The 22,278-nt window shown below is 39.5% G+C and overlaps 3 protein-coding genes across 3 annotated transcripts in view; 2 read left to right on the top strand and 1 right to left on the bottom strand.

Annotated features, from left to right (window-relative positions):
• Nucleotides 1–22,278, bottom strand: part of LOC123782525 (uncharacterized) — a 382,057-nt gene that overhangs the window by 32,627 nt on the left and 327,152 nt on the right. The gene's annotated exons all lie outside the window — the stretch shown is intronic.
• On the top strand, nucleotides 7,173–8,141 carry LOC123782637 (olfactory receptor 51S1-like). Its single transcript, XM_045782889.2, has one exon. It carries the CDS (start codon nucleotides 7,173–7,175, stop codon nucleotides 8,139–8,141), a length of 969 nt encoding a protein of 322 aa, XP_045638845.2.
• On the top strand, nucleotides 17,592–18,536 carry LOC123782625 (olfactory receptor 52R1-like). Its single transcript, XM_045782876.2, has one exon. The coding sequence runs from the start codon at nucleotides 17,592–17,594 to the stop codon at nucleotides 18,534–18,536; it is 945 nt and encodes a 314-aa protein (XP_045638832.2).

A 22,278-nucleotide genomic window follows, 5' to 3' on the forward strand; every position in this document is an offset into this window, starting at 1 on the left:
TTTAACAATATATTTTCATTCTTAACCATTGAGACTACTATGCACCATGACCATTTCTCTGATTAATTAGTTACCAGAATTAATATGAGAATTATGAAGAACTCTATTCTACTTATGTTCTCCTGTCGCAAACAAAAATATTTTATGTCTCTTCATGCATATGGGTCTTTCTCTCTGATAGATCAAGAACTAGAATTGCCAAATTAAGTTAATTTCTTATTTTGATGAAATGTACCAAATTGCTCCCAAAGAGCTCCAAAATTTTACAATTGACAGCCTTGATTAAGAGCAGTCTTTTAGTACCTTTTCCAGCATATAATTTTATCAAATTTTATGATTTTATCCTACATGACAGGTAAAAAAATGTTTCATCATTTTATAAATATGTATTCTCTTAGTAACCAACTACATTTCTTTAGCATTTATATATATTCTTTTTTTGGAGTAAGATTTTATTTATTTATTTGAGAAAGTGCCAAGAGAGAGCACAAGCAGTGGGAGGAGCAGAGGGAGAGGGAGAAGCAGACCCCCTGCTGTGCAGAGAGCCTGCCACGGGAGTGGATCTCAGGACTCAGGACGCCAGAATCATGACCTGAGCTGAGAGCAGACGCTTAACGGACTGAGCCACCCAGGAGCCCCAGATATACATTCTTATATAAAATCACACCTCATATTTTGCTAGATTTTACATCAGATTGCCCATCTCTGTCTTATTTATTTGTAGTTCCTTATATTCCAAATTTAAACTTTTTCAGTAATATAAGTTGCAAATGTTGTCCCATTCTGGGACACTCTGTCCCATTCTTTCCCTTATCTTTCAACTGCTATATAGTACCATTGTTATGAGAATTTGTTGTTGTTGTTGTGATTTTTTTGTTGTTGTTCTAAGAACACTTAACATGAAATCTAACCTCTCAACATAATTTTAAGTTGTTAACTAGAGGCACAATGCTGTACAGAAGATCTATAGAATTTTTTCATCTTACATAACTGAAATTTCATACTCTTTGAGCAGTCTTTCCTTGTCTCCCCCCACCTCAGATCCTGGAAGCCACCATTCTCATCTCTGTTTCTATAAGTTTGACTAGTCATACGTCATACAAGGGGAATCATGCGGTATTTGTCCTTCTGTAACAAGGTTTATTTCACTTTGCATAATGTCCTCCAGATCCGTCCGCAGTGCAGCAGATGGCAGGATTTCCTGCATTTCCAAAGCTGAATAACATTTCATTGTATGTATACATCACTTTTCTTTATCCATTCATCCACTGATGGACATTTAGGTAATTTCCATTTCTTAGCTATCGTGAAGAAGCTGCGGTGCACATGGGAGTGCAGATTTCCTTTAAGATTCTGATTTCAATTCTTTTGAACCTACACCCAGAAGCAGGATCGCTGGATCATATGATAATTCTATTTTTAATTTTTTGAGGAAGCACCATACTGTTTTCCATGCTGGCTGCACCATTTTACATAACTAGCCAGACCAAGTTATAAGGGTTCCAATTACTCCACCGTGACCAACTCATTATTACTTTTTTTCTAATAGTCATCCTAACTACCAGGTGTGAGGTGATATCTAATTATGGTTTTGATGTGCATTTCCCTGATGATTAGTGATGTTGAGCATCTTTCTATATACCTGTTGGCCATTTGTATGTATTCTTTAGAAAAGTGTCTACTTAGTTTTTTTGCCTTTTAAAAATTGATTTGTTTTTTGTTATCGAGTTGTAGGAGTTTCTTATATATTTTAGATATTAAACCCTTATCAGATACAGTTTATAAACATTTTCTCCTATTATGAGGGCTGGCTTCTCACTCTGTTGACTGTTTCCTTTGCTGTGCAGAAGTTTTAAGTGTGAAGCAGTTTCATTTGTCGAATTTTCCTTTGTTATTTGTGCTTTTGTATCATATAGAAGAAATTACTTCAAGGGGTGCCTAGGTGGCTCAGTTGGTTAAGTGTCAGAGCCTTGGTTTCCCCTCAGGTCATGAACTCAGGGTCCTGAGATCCAGCCCCACGGCGGGCTTCCCACTCAGCAGGGAGTCTGCTACCCCTCTCTCTCTCCCACTCCTTTTCCTTCTGCCTCTCTCCCCTCTCCTGTACTCTCTCTCTAAAATAAATAAATAAATCTTTAGAAAATGAAAACAAATTGCTGTCAATTCCAATGTCATAAAGCTTTTCCATTATGTTTTCTTCTACAGTTCCAGTTATGTTTAAATCTTTAATCCATTTTTAATTGATTTTTTCAATTGGTATGGTATAAGAAACAAGCACATAGCATTAACACATAAACTTTAGGATAAGCTTAGCCTTTTCTACGAAAGGCCCTGGCCCTTTGTTAGGGATACTGTTGAAACCACAGGTAATTTGGGGGATACTTGAGAGATACCGAAATATTCTGTATTCATAAATATTTTAACTATATCGACTATCTTGAGTCTTCCAATCCATAAATGTGGAAGGTCTCTCCATTTATTTGGAGCTTCTTTAATTTCTCTCAGCATTGTTTCATAGTTGTCAGTGTACAATAGTGTACTTTTTCTTAAATTTATTCCTATTTTAAAATTTTTGATGCTATTGTGAATAAAATTTTCTTAATTTTATTCTCAGATTGTTCACAGCTATTTATAAACACACAATTGATATTTTATCTTGACTTCATATCCAGCGACCCTGTGGAACTCATTGATTAATTTTAGAACTATTTTTTATGGATTCCTTAGAATTTTCTACATACAGGTTCATGCCATCTGTGAATAACAATCATTTTATAACTTCCTTGCCGAAGTGGACATTTCAATTTGTTTTCTTTCATGCATTACCTAGAATCCTCACTATAATGTTGAATACAAGTGGCAAAAGCAGATAACTTTTCCTTTTTCTAAATCTTAAAGGCAAGTATGATGTTAGCTGTAGGTTTATTCACAGATGCCCTTTATCAGATTGAGGAGTTCCTTTCTATTTCTATTTTGTGAAGAGCTTTTACATGAATGAGTAGAGGATTTTGATGAACTCTTTTATTGTGTCTATTGAGATGACCATGAAGTTTTTGGTTTTTATTCTATTAATAAAGCATATTACAGTCACTGATTTTGAAATGTAAAACCAACCTTATTATGAGATAAATCGCACTTTATCAAAGTATATAATTCTTTTTAGATGTTGTTGAATTTTATTTGCTATTATGTTAATACTTTGTATGTATTCACTGCAGAGATATGTATCTATAGTTTGCTGTGATGTCTTTGTCTAGCTTTAGAATCAAGGACACACTATAATCCTAGCATGAGTTGGATTTTTTATATATGTACTTTTAACAACATAGATTTATTCCTCAGAGTCTGAAGTCTGGGGTGTCCAAATTTTAGATTCCAGCGAATTGATTCCTGGTCAGAAGCCTTTTCTTATCTCACAGAAGGACAACTTCTTACTCTATCCTCATCTGGCAGAGAGAGCTCTGGTCCTTCACCTCCTCATAAAATCACTAATTCTACCATGGGGACTAGAATGAGGTGGATTTTTAAAAACTCTCCCCTATTTAAAAAAAAAACTCTTGAGAAACATTTAATATTAGTTCTTATGCTGATTTTTGATGTAATTCACCAATGAAGCCATCTGAGCCTGGGGTTTCTTTGTAGAAACATTTTAAATTAGTAATTGCATTTCTTTATTTATTATAGGTCTGTTCAGAGTTCCTATTTCTCCTTGAGTCAGTTTGGTAATTTATTATTATTTATTTGGTAATTTATTATTATTTTTGGTGATTTATTATTATTTTTGGTGATTTAGTATTATTTCAATTTTGTTTATCTTTTCAAAGAACAAATTTTGGTTTCATGAATTTTCTCTGTTGTTTTCAATTTTCCATTTTATTGATCCTTCCCTAATTACATCACCTGTACCTACTTTGGGTTTTGATTGGTCTTTATTTTACAACTACTTAAGGTACAAGACAAGGTGATTGATTTGAGACCTTTTCTGATCTAGGCTCTAACTGTACACGATAGTATTGGTATGTTCTGTTTTCTATTTTATGTAATTCAAAATAGTTTTTAATTTCCCTGGCTATCTCTTCTTTAACCCATCGATTATTTAAAAGTGTGTTGCTTAAAGTCCATGTTCCTTACTATTAGAGATCTCTAAATTAGTCCCATTGTACCCAGAAAGATACTTTGTATGATTTAGTGTTTTAAAGTTTATTGAGGCTTATTTTGTCACCCAGACTATAGTCTATCATACACAATGTTGTGTATTCTATAAATGTCATTTTTGATTCATAATGTTGTTCAAGATTTCTATTTCTTTGCTGTTTTTCTAATTGTCTCATTAATGAGAAGGGGATATCAAAATCTCCAACTGATAGTGTCGAATCATTTATTTCTTCTTTTAATTTTGTCAGTTTTCTTTCATGTATTTTAGGACTCTAGTGTTATTGCATGTGCGTTTATACATGTCTATCTTCCTGATATTTCTCTTTATTTCACTATGAAATATCTCTGTCTCATAATAGTTCTTGCCTTGAAGACTTGTTCGTCAATACTGGTATAGCCACTCTAGCTATCTAGTTGTTGTTTCTATGGTATATGTTTTCCCATCTTTTTACTCTCAACTTATATACTTTAGCATCTACAGTATGACCCCAATGTGCAGAGTATAGTTATTCCTTGCTTTCTTTATCCTAACAGTGTCTACTTTTTGTGAGGAGTGTTTAGTCCTTTACTTTGTAACTGATGTTATGGCTGGAAATCCATCTGCCAGTTCACTAGAACTCCCTATGAAATACCCAGCTAGTCCGCTGATCCATGGCTCACCCCAAAGACGGCCACAACCTCAAGCTAGTAGAGCCTCGGGCCTCCCCACTGGCCTGCCACCAACATCACCACACTGACCTACAAGCTCCAAATCAAAGAAGCCAGCTCAGGCAGTGGAACAAAGCTGTCAGCTGTCCCTGTGTTACCACTGCTGACAGGACTGGAGGCAGTGGGGATAACGAGGGCAGCCCCAGCCAGAATGCCAATAACGTAGGAGTTATTTCCCAAAGTTCTATAGCTTTCATGAACGGGCTGATGTTTCTGATGGCTTTCAGGGTGTTAACATGGTATTATTACTATTATTTTTTTTTAAAGATTTTATTCATTTATTTGACAGAGATAGAGACAGCCAGCGAGAGAGGGAACACAAGCAGGGGGAGTGGGAGAGGAAGAAGCAGGCTCCCAGCAGAGGAGCCTGATGTGGGGCTCGATCCCATAACGCCGGGATCACGCCCTGAGCCGAAGGCAGACGCTTAACCGCTGTGCCACCCAGGCGCCCCTAACATGGTATTATTGAGAGATTTACTAGTTTTGCAGTTGCTTTTCAGGAGAGGGATTTTCAACCCCCTCATTCAATCATGCTACAAATGAGTATCTGTTCCTATTGAATCCATTTTTTTAAGAAGGGGGAGAAGGGCAAGGCAGAGGGAGAGAGAAATCTTAAGCAGGCTCCACGCTCAGCTCAGAGCTTAGGCGGGACTCCATCTCATGACCCTGACTGAGATTGTGACCTGAGCCAAATTCGAGATTCAGGTGCTTAACCAACTGAGCCACCCAGGCGCCCCTCTTCATTCCTTTCTTAATGCTTTCTGTTCGATTGATTAAGATCTTTGTTTCATTTACTTTCCCTTATACTTTGAAAGTTTAACATTTAATTTTAAAATATTTAACTTGATATTTTTATCATATATACATTGAGAATTTAGTAATAAATATTTAGATTTAATTTACATCCACATTATTCCCCTAAGAACATAACTTAGCATGTCTTTGTTTTTCTTTTCCCCACATCACAATTTCATTGTCCTTTGTCTGGAATTTCAGTTCTAACTTTTTTGGGCATTTGACTGAGTGAAGGAGATAAGACTATAGTGTGTGCTCGGTCCTTCTTGTTGAAAGTAGAAAAACTATTTGGACATTATATGTGAAGTGAGGTTAATTGTGGGGCTTTTATTTTGGGAAATTGGTGAGTGGTGATATCACCACCTGACTTAGGGAATCAAGATATATTCCCTTTTTACTTTTTTTCTTGTGTCATTGTTGTAATTTCTCTACCACCGTCTCCTGAGGAAACTGGAAGAGGTTTTAAGATGCATTTGTGAAGATCTGTTCTCTATTATATGAGTTTTAAATAAATGGGAGTGGGGCACCTGAGTGGCTCAGTGGTTTAAGCATCTGCCTTCAGCTCAGATCATAATCCCAGGGTCCTGGGATAGAGCCCCACTTTGGGCTCCCTGCTGAGCAGGCAGTCTGTTTCTCCCTATCCCTTGGCCCCTCCCCCAGCCCCTGCTTTCTCTCTCTTTCTCTCAAAAATAAAATGAAACAAAATAAAATAAAATGTAAAACAAAATAAAAATAAATGGGACATAAGAGTAGAGATTTCCAGGGTGAGATGAATATACAATGATCTAGGGGGATATATTTGTGATTCATCAGTTTACAGAATTTAGTTAATGTCACAAGAGTACGTACGACCACTGAAGAAAAAGAAGAGACCCAAAAAAAGATCCCTCAAAAATGCCAAGATGTACCTTGGGCAGGATGCAGCAAGGAGAACTGAGCAGTTAACTTCTACCAGGTAGAGTTAAGAAGAAAAGGAGAAACTGGATTTATAACAGCCACAGGTCATTGAAAAATACATTAGTTTAGGAAATATGAGTGCCCCTTGCTTTAGTACACAAGGGGTATTTGGTGACTTTAATGAGACCACTTAAAGTCCCCTGAAATGTGAGTGTGTTGAGGCAATATGGAAGTCAGAATGTCTGGGGGTGAGGGGAGCCAAAATGGTATTTATAGGAGTATAGACCCTCTTACAGGTGTTTGCCATTGATGGCGGGACATGAGTTTGGAAAAAGCTTCAAGAAAAGGCAAGGTTAAAGGAAAGTGGGGAAACAATTTAGGACGAGGAACAGATTTAAGGACAGCTTTAGAAAAACTGCCAAGACCAGAGATGAGCATGGCATACATAGTAGAATGTACGTGTATGCCGGGAAGGGAGGGAATGTGTAAGCGTGTGTGTGCTGGGACTGGGGAAGGAGGAGGCAGGCTGTTTTAGATAGCATCATGCAAAGGTGTCAAAATGGTAAGTAAATCTTTCCAATTAGTTTTCAGGTTCCAGAGTTCAAAGTGGGATCCAAGCTATGTCAACATTCCCCATGCAGGCAGCCCCTGATAACACTTCAATGGCCCCCACCTTCTTGTTGGTGGGCATGCCAGGTCTGTCAGCTGTACCCTCCTGGTGGACGATACCACTCATCACCATCTACCTTCTCTCTGCCCTGGGCAACGGTACTATCCTCTGGGTCATTGCCCTCGATCCCACCTTGCACCGCCCAATGTACTTCTTCCTCTTCCTGCTGAGTGTATCTGATGTTGGCTTGGCCACGGCCCTGATGCCCACCCTGCTGGGGCTTGCCTTTGCTGGCGTTCGTGCTGTCCCTGCCTCAGCTTGCCTCCTACAGATGTTCTTTGTCCACGTCTTTTCTGTCATGGAGTCCTCTGTTTTGCTCGCCATGGCCTTAGATCGAGCACTAGCTATCTGCCGCCCTCTCCACTACCCAACGCTCCTCACCAATGATGTCCTTGGCAAGATTGGTGTGGCTATCACTTTCCGATGCCTGGGTCTCCACCTGCCCCTGCCATTCCTCCTGGCCCACATGCCCTACTGCCACCCTCAGATTCTGACCCATTCTTACTGCCTGCACCCAGATATAGCCCATTTGGCCTGCCCAGGAGCTTGGAGTGCAGTCTACAGCCTCTTGGTGGTTCTGTCAGCCATGGGATTAGACCCCCTGCTGATTTTCTTCTCCTATGGCCTAATTGGCAGGGTGTTGCAAGGTTTTGGACCCAAGGAGGATCGCTGGAAGGCTGCTCAAACCTGTGCTGCCCACCTCTCTGCTGTGCTCCTCTTCTATGTGCCCATGATCCTCCTGGCCCTCATTGACCGTCTCAGGGTGCCAGTACCTCAGCCTGCCCATACTCTTCTCTCCTATGTCCACTTCCTGCTTCCTCCACTGATAAACCCGATTCTCTATAGTGTCAAGATGAAGGAGATTCGAGAGAGAATACTCAAGAGGTTACAGTCCAAGAAGGTGGGTTGGGCTCAATGAGGAGGAGGCCCCTCCACATTTGGTGGCTCAAGGCTACCTGGTACTAAGGTTTCCATGACAAGAACTCAGTTCACCATGCATGAAATGGTGACTCGGGTACACACAAGCACATATACATGGATGCCCACTGTCCTTGCAAGCGTGCATGTGGACATTTAGGAAAGCTTACAGGTTCCAGAGAATGGCAGTGGTCTCTCCACTGTTTCACTACAGATCCATGGCATAGAGAGGCCAGGATCTAGGTCTTGTCCCAACCTTCCAAGCGTGTCTTGGTGGTTGTTTTGTGTTTGTTAATTTCCCTACCACATCTACACCCCAATAACTGAGGAAACTCTAGGAGTTAAACAGCAACACAGCAGAGAAACAAGAAGACTGAAACATCTGATGGCATTCAACGTGTATGTACATCGTTTTACAGACCTTTTCATGGATTGTAATATATGTCATGTATACAATCACATATCATTGATCTATTAGTGTAGCCTCATAGTCTGACTTAGTTCATATGGTATAAAGTGATCCCCCTCTCATAAAACAAACAAGAGCTCTGGAATCCAAACAAGAATTACATTATTTTTATAGATTAAATGTAAGAGAATCAACATTTATGATGATAAGCTTTCACATCCAAGAATATATGATAGATGTTTCACTTTTTAACACTGTTTAAATTTTTTTCAATAAAATTATTTGCATTAAATTTATTTCTATAATTTTAAAATGTATATTTTGTAGCTTTTATAAATAAAATATATCCCTGTTTCTATTTCCACATACATATTGTTTGATTGAGAAAAAACATTTCTATCTTGCATTAATATGTATTTTACCAAATTATTGTATGAATTATTGTAGATTTTTATTTTTGGATTTTATTTGCATTTAGCAAAAGTAAGTAAAAATAGATGACTGGTAATTTTTCCCTACTATTCACACAATGTATTTCATTTAATTTATTGGACTATGAAAAATTAAAAGTGACCATTCAGATCTTGATTTTGAAACGGAAATGGCATTAATGTTTCACCTGTTAGAACAACAGTTGGTTGCTAGATCTCTGGGAAAACTTTCAAGATTTAAAAAATATATATGTATTCTAATTTTATTGATTTTTAATAAGCTTACTTAATGAATCCTACTAAGTGTTTTTTTCAGCACCCAGTAATATAATTATCTGCTGTTTTTTTAAGGATTTATTCATTTATTTGAAAGAGAGAGCATGCACAGGAGTGGGGGGGCGGGGCAGAAGGAGAGGGAGAGAGACAATCCCACACAGATTCCCCACTGAGCACGAAGCCCCATCTGGGCGAGGCAGAAAATTGGAGAAAAGAGGCTTATAATTTGATTGTGAAAATTGATTTTCCACATTCCAATATATATATATTGGAGACAGACAAAAGTGTGTGTGTATACATACACACAGAGCATTAAAAAAAGTAATACAAATTCTTAACCTTGATGTACTTATTCCAGCATCCGTCTGGGATTGTAATGGAATTATATGGCCTGATTATGTCTATCCTACATCCTCCCAGCATTCCTTGAATCCATCTGCATCATTCTGAGTTAAAAATTCCTTGATCTCTAGATCCAGAAATGGCTTTAAGGTCATCAGGAGGAAAAGCAGCTGGAACTAGAAAAACGACAACAACAACGACAAAAACAACTGGTGTTTTATTTTGTTTTGTTTTCTTTTGTTTTTTCGGGGAGCAAGGCAGTGAGTACTCTGCCCCTAGAAGGACTAAATTTAGGTAAAAGGAAAATTTACCGAAGAAAATTTAGGTAAAATATTAAATGAAATGATTATCCTCTTCCTCTCTTTCTTTCTCCAATTCAAATTACTTCCCCAGCCCTCCTCCTCCATTTCTTCCCTTCCCTTATTTCTCTTTTTTATTTACTGCTAATATCATAATTTTAACGTAAAAAGCTATGAATTTCACAATGAAAATGCTCCTTATAAAAGGAGTTGCTCTCAACGGCCCTCTCTGAGGCCACTTCTACATGCTTTATATGCTTGTGGAAATTCCCCCATTGTCCTGGAGCTACCTCCATCCTTTCAAAAATCCTTGGCCCATGGAAACCTTTTTCTGACCCATTTCTCTTCTCTGAGGTTAAAAAAAAAATAAAGAAATCGAATTTGGTAACTATGCCACCCTAACTGATTTATGGAATTAAATGGGGAACTAAAGTTTGCACCAGAAAAGAACAGAGTGGCTTTTCAGTTTGACGGGAGAGATGGCTCAGACCTCACTTGGAGACAACCAGCCTTCTGTCAACCTACAACCTCTCCTGGTGAGAACATCAGGGTTTGAGATATTGTCATGACTCAGCTTCTCCGAGTGTACCACTTCAAAACTTTTGGCCTTATTGTCCAGACATTGTTGCAACAACCAGACCCATGGCTCATTGGCTGGCTCCACAAAGGGAGCACATGATAACCTCTTGCCTTAGGCCAGCACTGTGTTCCTCTTGCTTTTTGCCCCAGGGCTGACACGAGGCATGACACATTCTCAGGTATTCACTTGGTATTCATACATGTGAAAAAGTATGGGGGAATTAACAACTCATAGGATAAATATTGACCAATGGTAAATAAGGTCCAATGAATAAAGATTTCCCTCCTTATTTTCCTGGATGGACTACCATGAGATATATTTGATAAGGCTTCAGAGTTGGGTCTGCAGGGATGGTCCAATAGTCACCCATAAAGGTGACGGGCTCATTATTTATTTACCATCTCTCAGCTCCAAATTCCTTTTTGCTTGTCTATGATGATGGTGTTGGACTCTGTAATGTCAATACTTTTCTTTTGTCACCTGACATGATGTTAAGACTCGTCAGTGGAAGGCAGTGGAGGAACACTGGAGGGAGAAGAGTTTGTTGACGGACTCCCACAGAATATGCTATTTTTCCATTGCTTGGCACTGTGCACTTTCTTCAGTACTCGGTTCTAGCAGTGCAGAGTTTCCTCCATTATTAACCACTGAGCTTCTTCTCCGGTCTTCACTGGATCAACAGGGACATAACCAGAGGCCCAGACAGTATGTAGCAGCACTCTAGCTCAGGGAACATCTCCTACCTCATCACTTAAGCACTGTAGAGGAAGAAGAAGAAGGAAAAGAAGAAGAAGAAGAAGAAGAAGAAGAAGAAGAAGAAGAAGAAGAAGAAGAAGAAGAAGAAGAAGAAGAAGGAGAAGAAGAAGAGGAGGAGGAGGAGGAGGAGGAGGAAGAAGAAGAAGAAGAAGAAGAAGAAGAAGAAGAAGAAGAAGAAGAAGAAGAAGAAGAAGACAACTACTATGAAGACTAGGAGGAAGTGGAGGTGGAGAAGGAGAGGACAAGAAAGAAGAGGAAGGTGAGGGGGAGGTAGGAAAGAAGGAGAGGATGGGGGCAAGAGCGGAAGGGGAGAAGGAGGAGAAAAAGGAAGAAGAGAGAGCGGAGGATAGCCTGGCACTTTGTTCTACTTTCCTAATACCAAATGTTTAACTTACCAAGGCTAAAGAAAGCAGACAAAGAAAAAGAAATTGCAACTAGAGACAAATCCAAAATTACAATATCAGCCTGATCCCCAAAATAATAAAACCTTGAATCTTTCCTGTATACTTAGACTCCCTAAAAGAACAGTTCTATACCAGATTTTTGTTATGGTGATATCTTAAAATAAATCCTGACCTTTGTGAACATGATGATAGCAATTCACCATAAACAGATTACTGTAAACCTAATAGTCATGGTAATCTATTGTGTGATTTGTTCCCCTATAAATGTATGTTAGGTTGCGGAATTTGTGAGGCATAGCTTCTGAAGTCTGACAGCTTTGAACTCTACAAATAAATTCTCACTTTCTTTTTTCAAATACTTGTTTTTCTCAAAACTTCATTTGACATATCATACATCAGGGAACACTGAGAAAAAAGTAAGAGAAAACCAGCAAGGACCTAGATGGAGAGTTAGAGGAAGCTGGGCATAAGCTTAGCTGCTCAGGCTGAGTGAGGAGGGCCTTCCAGCTTCATCAAGTTTCAAAAAGAACTATGGCGAGACCTCCATCTGGAAGTCCTCCTGCCACACATAGACCAATGGAATAGAACAGAGAACCCAGAAATGGACCCTCGGCTCTTTGGGCAACTAATCTTTGATAAAGCAGGAAAAAACAACCAGTGGAAAAAAGACAGTCTCTTCAATAAATGGTGCTGGGAAAATTGGACAGCTACATGCAAAAGAATGAAACTTGACCACTCTCTCACACCATACACAAAAATAAACTCCAAATGGATGAAAGACCTTGATGTGAGACAGGAATCCATCAAAATTCTAGAGGAGAACATAGGCAGCAACCTCTACAGCATCAGCCAAAGCAACTTTTTCATGACACATTTCCAAAAGCAAGAGAAATAAAAGATAAAATGAATTTATGGGACTTCATCAAGATAAAAAGCTTCTGCACAGCCAAGGAAACAGTCAAAAAAACTAAGAGGCAGCCCACGGAATGGGAGAAGATATTTGCAAATGACACTACAGATAAAAGACTGGTATCCAAGATCTACAAAGAACTTCTCAAACTCAATACACGAGAAACAGATAAACAAATCAAGAAATGGGCAGAAGATATGAACAGACACATTTCCAATGAAGACATACAAATGGCTAACAGACACATGAAAAAATGTTCAAAATCATTAGCCATCAGGGAAATTCAAATCAAAACCACACTGAGATACTACCTTACGCCAGTTAGAATGGCAAAAATAGACAAGGCAAGAAACAACAATTGTTGGAGAGGATGTGGAGAAAGGGGATACCTCCTACATTGTTGGTGGGAATGCAAGCTGGTACAGCCACTCTAGAAAACAGTACGGAGGTCCCTTAAAAAGTTAAAAATTGAGCTACCCTATGACGCAGGCATTGCACTACTGGGTATCTACCCCAAAGATACAGACGTAGTGAAGAGAAGGGCCATATGCACCCCAATGTTCATAGCAGCAATGTCCACAATAGCTAAATCGTGGAAGGAGCCGAGATGCCCTTCAACAGATGACTGGATTAAGAAGTTGCAGTCCATATATACAATGGAATATTACTCAGCTATCAGAAAGAACGAATTCTCAACATTTGCTGCAACATGGACGGCACTGGAGGAGATAATGCTAAGTGAAATAAGTCAAGCAGAGAAAGACAACTATCATATGATTTCTCTCATCTATGGAACATAAGAACTAGGAAGATCGGTAGGGGAAGAAAGGGATAAAGAAAGAGGGGTAATCAGAAGGGGGAATGAAACATGAGAGACTATGGACTATGAGAAACAAACTGAGGGCCTCAGAGGGGAGGGGGGTGGGGGAATGGGATAGACCGGTGATGGGTAGTAAGGAGGGCACGTATTGCATGGTGCACTGGGTGTTATACGCAACTAATGAATCCTCAAACTTTATATTGGAAACCGGGGATGTACTGTATGGTGACTAACATAATATAATAAAAAATCATTAAAAAAAAAAAAAGAAGAAGTGGGAGTGCCTCAGAACCAGAGCTACCTAGGTACATATGAAAGCACCAACAGATTGTCCGCACCTCTTCAAACCCACACATTTTGCCTATACACACCCATCTATCTACACACTGATGTAGCATTTCACACTATCAGCTTTGGAGCTCAGCATATGTACACAGTGTATGCAGTGCCCTTGTACTCACAGAGCCAAGTTATTCCAATTAATATGCATACTTAATGCAAATGGTTATTCACACCTACACAAACACATTATACACGTTTTATATATATATATATATATATATGTTATACCATTCACATTCAAATCCAGGCCTTACACACACGTCTATTAATACATCTCTCAAATACAGCAACAAACATATCAACACACTTTCACACTATATAAAGTATCTCAATGGTAAATAAACGTACTCTGGGCTAACAAAAAATACATGCATACAGATAAACTCACAATTGAGTATTCTCCACAACACACATTCTTGCCCATGCCCTCAATTCCCCAGCCTTTGCATTTGTGTATACAGTGGAGAGAGGAAAGTTAGGGGTTAATGCTTCCAGCTTTAGTCTCTAGTCTCAGAGGAAGCCAGAGATTGAGGCAGGGGGGCCTACCAGGAGGGTTAGAACTCATGCTTGGGGAAGGGAAAGGCCAGACTTGAACAGGTCTTTAAATAGGTCCTAATCTACAGTCTCTGCTAAAAGCTGAATCACAGGAGCCACGTAGAGCTGCTCATGGTCAGAGATGAAGGAGAGCTCAAGGTGAGTGGTTTTCTTGTAGCTTAGTCATGTCTGCATTTCCCAGAGAAGAGTGGGACTCACAGAGACTCCAAGTAGCTGGAAGACAAGGCAAGTTACACTGCGCAGAATGGCCTGACTCACCGGGGGCTCCAGGTCCAGAGATCCCTGACTGCTGGATTTCCTTCAGAGATGGGGAGAAGATTCACTGCTTACACTGTGTCCTCCATGGAAATTCTAGAAAAGTAGGAAGGCTGCGTCCACACAATCCCTCCATGATGGACACTGGATCTGAATCCTACCCTGCTCCAGCATTATTGCTCTAAGCCTGGGTTTTAGACACCCCAAAGTGAGAAAATGGTCTAAATGTCCCTGCAACTATTCCTTAGCAAGCTCTCAGCGCATTTTTTCCTTTACCCCTCAGGCCTGAGCAACACAGATAACCTGATAGACGTAACTATCTCCACGTAATGGTGGAGTAATTGAAGGCCAACAGAGCCAGTGGTACCAGCATGGATTCAAACCCACACTCACAGATGAAAGCTGAGCTCCATCAGTGTGAGAACAGTGTTCTTTCCTTTTTTTTTTTTTTTTTAAGATTTTATTTATTCATTTGTCAGAGAGAGAGACAGAGCACAAGCAGGGGGAGCAGCTGACAGAGGGAGAAGCAGGCTCCCCATTTAGCAAGAAGCCTGATGCGATACTTGATCCCAGGACCCTGGGACTGTGACCTGAGCAGAAGGCAGACACTTAACCGACTGAGCCACCCAGGCATGCTGAAAATATCATTCTTTTAACCATATTTTCTGAACCAAAAGCTTTGCCAAGTTCTCACAAGTTAGATTATACATTTACAGAAGAGAAAAATCGACTCTGAAGTTCAGTGTGTGATCACCCCAGTGATAATGTTGAAAAAGATGACTTAATTCCTTCTTTCAGTAAGCACTAGGCTCACTAGAGGTCTAGGCCATAGACAGCAGGGACGACATACTTAAAAGCAGTGTAAGGGGGAAGGAATGTTGGGCAAGAAGGGAAATTGTTCTTCTTTTCCGACACTTGAGGGTTGCACATATCCCTCCCTCCACCCAGCAGCAAGTTGATAACATGTGCCTGCCTCAGAAATAGGATTGAAAAACTCACACACTTCACAAAATGAGCCAAGATTGGTACACTCCCTGTCCACTCCACATGACTGGGAGCCTTCACTCTGCACTGGCTGAGTGCATAAGTCTGAGGGGAAAAAAGGCAAGGAGTATGGAGAACAGGTGAGTTTCTCATTAAGGCTCATGGGCAGAAACTTGTGAGAGTTAAAAACAATTAAATGTAAATGCTTATGGTGTTATATTTACAAAAATGCAACCTCTTCCACAATTAATTGAAGAGATTATTGTGCACGTTGAGAAATGACAGGTTTAGCAGGAATCTTCACCAGTACCCAGGGCAAGAATGAAGATGCTCTAAGTATGTTTTCCAGGTGCCCGTGAGCCTCAGTGACCATGTCCTCAAAAATGGAGGGTGACAAACAGGAGGCAGAAGGGAGGGAGAGAGGAAGACTCCGGTTCAAACAACACATATAACTGGAAGAACAGGCCGGGCAGGAGCAGATAAAACTAGAGCCTTCGACCCCAGGTAATGTGTGTGTCTGAATTTTCACTGCAACCTGGATAGGAATATTTGTTTTGAGCAAACCTGTAGCTATTAACCAGGTAGGATATGAAAGCCTCCAATGTAGAGCAAGATTTGTAAAGTCTGAGCCCCATATCTCTCACAATGTTATAATGCTAGGGAAAATCAGAAAGAGGTTAGATCTACTTGGGATCTCGAAGAAACTCTAATTTTTAGGAACCATTAGGTCTGGTTGAATGAAACACTTGTTAGTCCCAACAGGTGATTTGTTATGGGAGATTTGAAAAGATACTCCTTTTATCTGGTGCTTCTCTTATGGAGGAGACTCAATCAAAGATTCAGGTCAACTGAGATGAAAGAGTGAAAAGGTGCCTTTAAGAACCAGGTAAGCTTCTGTGTCATGGACTCCTAGGGAGGTGACAGTCACCAGAGGGATCCAACAAGATCGACCATGTAAAGCAAGTATAGGCAGAGGAGGGCATTCAGGTCTTTCACGGGCCAGCACAGCAGACTCTAGTATGAGAATTATGAATAACTCTCTTGTGGCCATGGTGCCAAAGTAGTGTCTACAAGGTTTCTCCAACGATTTTAAGACATGGCTAAGCAGTTAAAAAGTCCATTGCCACTGAACAATGTCATTTATTTGTTATTTGCTCCAGGAAATGTTTATTAAACCCCTATACTGTGCCAAGCACAGAGGTGCTAGGCATGGTGCACTGTTCAGGGTTCACCTCATGAAAATTTACCATCAGGACAGGATTTAGAAAACTATCGCCTGCAGACCAAATCCAGCTTCCAGACTGTTATTATAAACATAATTGTATTGGCATTCAGCCACACTCACACATTTCTGTATTGACTGTGGCTGCTCTCAGGTTACAGGGGCGAAACTGAGTAGTGCAACAGAGGATGTATAGCCCACAAAGCCTAAAATATGTATAATCTGACCTGTTACACTAAAAAGTTTGCTGGACTCTAATCTAGAGGACATACACTAAAGATAATAGGTTTAATTACAGGTGTACAATCATCAGTCCGTTATCCTCCAGCCCAAATTCTCCTGTTACTCCTAGAGGCAAAGCTAACGCAACATCACTACATACCTTGCTATGAGCCTTTAAGCCAAAGTGTTTTCCAAACTGGCTTCCTACCCTGAAAAGCTGCCCAAGTGGCTTAAACGAAGGGCTGGAAAGAACCTATGGGAAAGGTTAAACAAGTCAGTTAGTTCTGAAGGATAGGAGGGCAAGAATGACTATTACTGACATTATTTGTCAGGATACTTTTCCCTTAGCAGATTCTACGTTCAAGGAAAATATTGATTCTTCAACAAAAATCACACTTGCAGCTAGTATGCTTTGATTCCATTTTGAATGACATAAATATGAATGAGAAATAAAGAGTAGCATCACTTTATGTGCAAAAATCTATTTATTAAAACAGTTGAAATTCTTCCAGTTTACTGTTAAGCCCAATTGCCCTATTATTCAGTTGAACCCTTCAAAATGTAAAAAATAGTAATAATTACTTATTTGATTATTATCACCTACAGAGAGTAGATTACAATGGAGAACAAGTAACCATTCTGTGATGCTGGCCTCAGGAAATACCTCTTCACATCCTCTATTCTTCATCCTACTTGGGATCCCAGGACTTGAGAATTACCACTTTTGGATTGCCTTTCCTCTCTGTGCCATGTATCTTGTGGCTATAGTTGGCAATATCATTGTCCTTCATGTAGTCCGAACTGACCACACTCTGCATGAGCCCATGTACCTCTTTCTAGCCATGCTGGCTATCACTGATCTGACCCTCTCCTCTTCCACCCAACCTAAAATGCTGGCTATACTCTGGTTTCATGCTCATGAGATTGAATACCATGCCTGCCTCATCCAGGTGTTCTTCATCCACGCCTTTTCTTCTGTGGAGTCTGGGCTGCTCATGGCTATGGCCTTGGACCGTTATGTGGCTATCTGCTTCCCACTTCACCACTCTACTATTCTGACCCCAGCTATGGTGGGTAAACTGGGAGCAGCTGTGATGATGAGAGGGTTGCTGTGGGTGAGTCCCTTCTGCTTCATGGTCTCCGGGATGCCCTTCTGCCCTAACCACGTCATTCCCCAGTCATACTGTGAGCACATGGCTGTGCTGAAGCTGGTGTGTGCAGATACTAGAGTCAATCGTGTGTATGGGCTCTTTGTGGCTTTCTCTGTGGCTAGCTTTGATATCATTGTCATCAGTATATCCTATGTGATGATTCTGAGAACTGTTCTGAGGTTGCCCTCTGATGAAGCCCGGCTCAAGGCTTTTGGCACATGTGCTTCCCATATCTGTGTCATCTTAGCTCTTTATATCCCAGCCCTCTTTACCTTCCTCACCCACCGCTTTGGACATAATGTGCCTCGAGTGGTACATATCATGTTTGCTAATCTCTATCTACTGGGACCTCCCATGCTCAACCCCATCATCTATGGAGTTAGAACCAAGCAGATCAGGGACAGGGTTATTCAGGGATGTTGTGGAAAAGATCCGTGAGCCAAGGGTCATGGGATCACAACCAACCCCACTCCGACTGATCTGGGATCATAGCATATTAGCACAAAGTCATCTTGTGATATGAACAGATAAAGATGTGGTCCATATATACAATTGAATATTATTCAGCAATCAGAAAGGATGAATACCCAACGTTTGCATCGACATGGACGGAACTGGAGTGGATTATGCTAAGTAAAATAAGTCAAGCATCGAAAGACAGTTACTATGTGGTTTCACTCATACATAGAAGATAAGGAATAGAGTGGAGGACCACAGGGTAAGGGAGAGAAAACTGAATAGGAAGGAATCAGAGAGGGAGACAACCATGAGACACTCTGGACTCTGCATTACAGAACTGAAGGTTACAGAAGGGAGGGGGAGAGTGGATGGGGTAACCAGGTGTTGGGTATTAAGGAGTACACATGTTGCAATGAGCACTGGGTGTTATATGGAACTAATGAATCGTTGAACACTACAACGAAAACTTATGATGTACTATATGCTGATTAACTTAACATAATAAAAAAGTCACGTCTGTGAACAAAAGGCCCAGAGGTTAGCAACCCTACAGAACAAAAAGAATAATATTCAAAATGTCCAGAACAAGAGATCTCTGAGAGATGTGACTGATCATAAATCCTGAGTTGACTAATATTTCTCATCATGATGAAACAGTAAAAAATATGTCCACAATTCAAATCAGTGAAGATTTAAACAGAATGCCATCTTCCACAGACCACTAAGTTGAAAATGATTTTTACCCTGCCAGGACAAGTCTAAGTTGCTATACCTTGTTTAAAAGGACATTAGAACTTTCCATTGAAATGTATTATAAAGTACATGTAATTTTCCATCTTGGAATCTCTTTATTAAAATAGAATTTGTGGGGGAAAAGTACAAAGACATGTATAGATTCATTATTTATACAACCCAAAACAGGAAAATACATGTCTTGATCTATATGAAGAATGAGCAATTGAATATTAAGTATCATTTAACTAGTGTATTTGCAAAACACATGTAAAGATGTGAAAAATGATCAAGATATAATATTTAAAAAAAGAAAAAAAACATCTGTCCATAAGGATGATACCAATTCTAAAAAGAGATACATAGGCATAGAAGAAGATTCTGGGACTACATCTAAATGCTAATAAATTGCAACTCAATACTGAGACTTGTGGTATTTTAATTTTCTTTTTGCACTTTCATATATTTTTAAAACTTATCCTTCATTGAGGAAGTAATTTTAGTATGGGAAAAAAATAATTCAGACATGAACAGAAGTGTACAAAAAAAGGTTAATTCAGTGCCAAAGCCTAGGGAAATGGAGTAGGCAAGCAGAGAAGATGAAGGCTCCAGAATACAGCAAGTTCCAGAAAAGCTTGAAAATCTCCATGAAAATTGCTGCCAGAATCACAATATTTTGAGACTGGTAACAGGGAGCATTTGGTAGGCTGAGTGTTGGTTTTTCCTTCCAGAAATTGCCTGTTCCCTGATGACAATGGATTGCACAATGAAGAAGTTTTGGGAAAAAATGGAAAAGGAGATTCTCTTCTGAAGATAGTTGTATTGTTAACGGTAATGAGAAATTCACTAGAAATCTGAGGATTTCTCAATATTTAATTTCATTTTCAATTAAAATGTTAAGCTGTTTTAGAAAACTATATTTGTTATGATTTTTTCAACTTTATTGTGGCGTACTTACACAAAAAGGTGCATATGTTTGATGTATGCATTTTGGTGACTTTGGACATATGCATACACACATGATAGCATCACCACAAACAAAGTAAAATCATCTATCACAATTACTGCATCTGTGCATTTATCCTCCTTCACCACTCTCCTGTCAAAAACAACAGTGGAGAAGATTCTAGAACTAAGGGACTTATGTTACCAAAACAAACATCAGATGAAGGTGCTTGAAGAGTTAATCAGGAACATGCTTGCTTCTCCCAGGAGAAACAGCTAGAGGAGCCTAAAAGTGTCCCCAGAAATGAATGGCTACTCTGAAGGAGCATTTTCAAGATTTCCAGATATTAGAGATGCAAAGGGATCCTGATCCTGTTCTCAGCAAATCAGTTAATGACTGTGAGTCCCTCTTTTTTCTTTTTAAAATCAGCTTTGTTGCTGTTTAACTTGTGACACTAAAATGTAAATATTTTAACCCATACTTTAAAGAGTTCTGACACAGGCATGCCTCTGTAGCTACCAGCCCGATTCAGACACAGAACATTTCCCTCACTTCATAAAGGTACCTTTTTGCCTCTCTGGAGTCAATCACCCCTCTCCACCCCGGCCAGGAAAACCCTGAGTTGATGTCTTTCACTATAGATTAATTGTTCTCTTACTGCCACTTTTGTAAATAAAAGAATAAATAATACATTCTTTTGAGTCCCGTGTCTTTCATTCAGTATAAAGTTTTTCAAATTCAGCCGTATGTTGCATGTATGATAAGTAGGTCATTTCCTGCTAATTCTGAGCAGTGTACTCTATTTTTTCAACATACCCATTGAGGTATTACCATACCAACTGTTACCGTTTTCCTTTGCTTCAGCCCTTCTAGCCTACTTCCAAACATATCCACTTCTTATCTGTCTAGAGCTTTGCTCTATATCTTCCCACTTCCCACAGTTGTTATTTTCTAGAACATTCTACGCTCCTCTCAACAACCCTTAGGTCTCACCTAATACCCTCCTTATCAGTGAGATGTTTCTTAACTTATGTATGTCAACTAGTTCTTACTCCCTGTAATTTTCTTTCAACACAAATATTTGATTTCCTCCCTCCCTTAACACAATGTGTAATTATTTAAATTACTTATTCACCATCTGTTCCTCTGTCTGGAATATAACTTCCATAAAAGTATAGCACAGGTATTCACTATTCTATCCCCAAACCAGGCTACTCCAAAAAACTACTTACAGGAATGAATGCTTAAATGATTATATGGGGCTGGTATGACCATCACAACAATTCCACTGCTGACCACAGGATGGCATGTGCAGGTCCATTATGGCCTCCATCCTGCCAAATGGGACACCAGACTTTTCAGTCCTAGGGCCTCATTTCATTATTCCCATGGAAACTCTGAAGGATGTTGTTTGTCAAAGCAGATAAATTTGATATATGAAAAACAATTCATCCCCCATTTACTTCTTTTTATTAACAAATATAAACTATTTGGAATATTTCAAATTTTGAGTCAATAAATACCAATTGGGTGATTATGTTGCTCTAAACATTCTGTAAGAGGATGGGAATAGCATGGAGAACAAGAGAGACTGGCAATCAGAGGACCTAGTCAGTAAGAAATGAGCAAAAAAGCACACTGGATACCTACACTCTCAGTTCCAAAAGGAAAACTCATTCCTTAAGCCATGCAGCTCTGTCCTGCTTAGAAGTATCCTTAAAATCTAATCTGTCTGATATGAGAATTGCTACCCCAGCTTTCTTTTGAGATCCATTGGCATGAAAAATGGTTTTCCATCCCTTCACTTTCAGTCTGGATGCATCTTTAGGTACAAGATGAGTCTCTTGTAGACAGCAAATGGATGGGTCATGTCTTATTATCCAATCCGCAACCCTGTGGCATTTTATGGGAGCATTTAGGCCATTCACATTGAGAGTGATTATGGAGAGATGTGATTTTAATGATTTAATGTTGCCTGTGAAGTATTGTTTCTATAGATTGTAAATTTCTGTTCTGTATCACTCTTGGGGCCTTTTTACTTTT

Source organism: Ursus americanus, chromosome 16 (genome assembly GCF_024610735.1).
Source record: "Ursus americanus isolate L20-20 chromosome 16, mUrsAme1.1.p, whole genome shotgun sequence".
NCBI lineage: Eukaryota > Metazoa > Chordata > Mammalia > Carnivora > Ursidae > Ursus > Ursus americanus.

Bases quoted from the DNA above. Each gene is read 5' to 3' on its own strand.
- LOC123782637 (XM_045782889.2), top strand. From the start codon at position 7,173: ATGTCAACATTCCCCATGCAGGCAGCCCCTGATAACACTTCAATGGCC.
- LOC123782625 (XM_045782876.2), top strand. From the start codon at position 17,592: ATGCTGGCCTCAGGAAATACCTCTTCACATCCTCTATTCTTCATCCTA.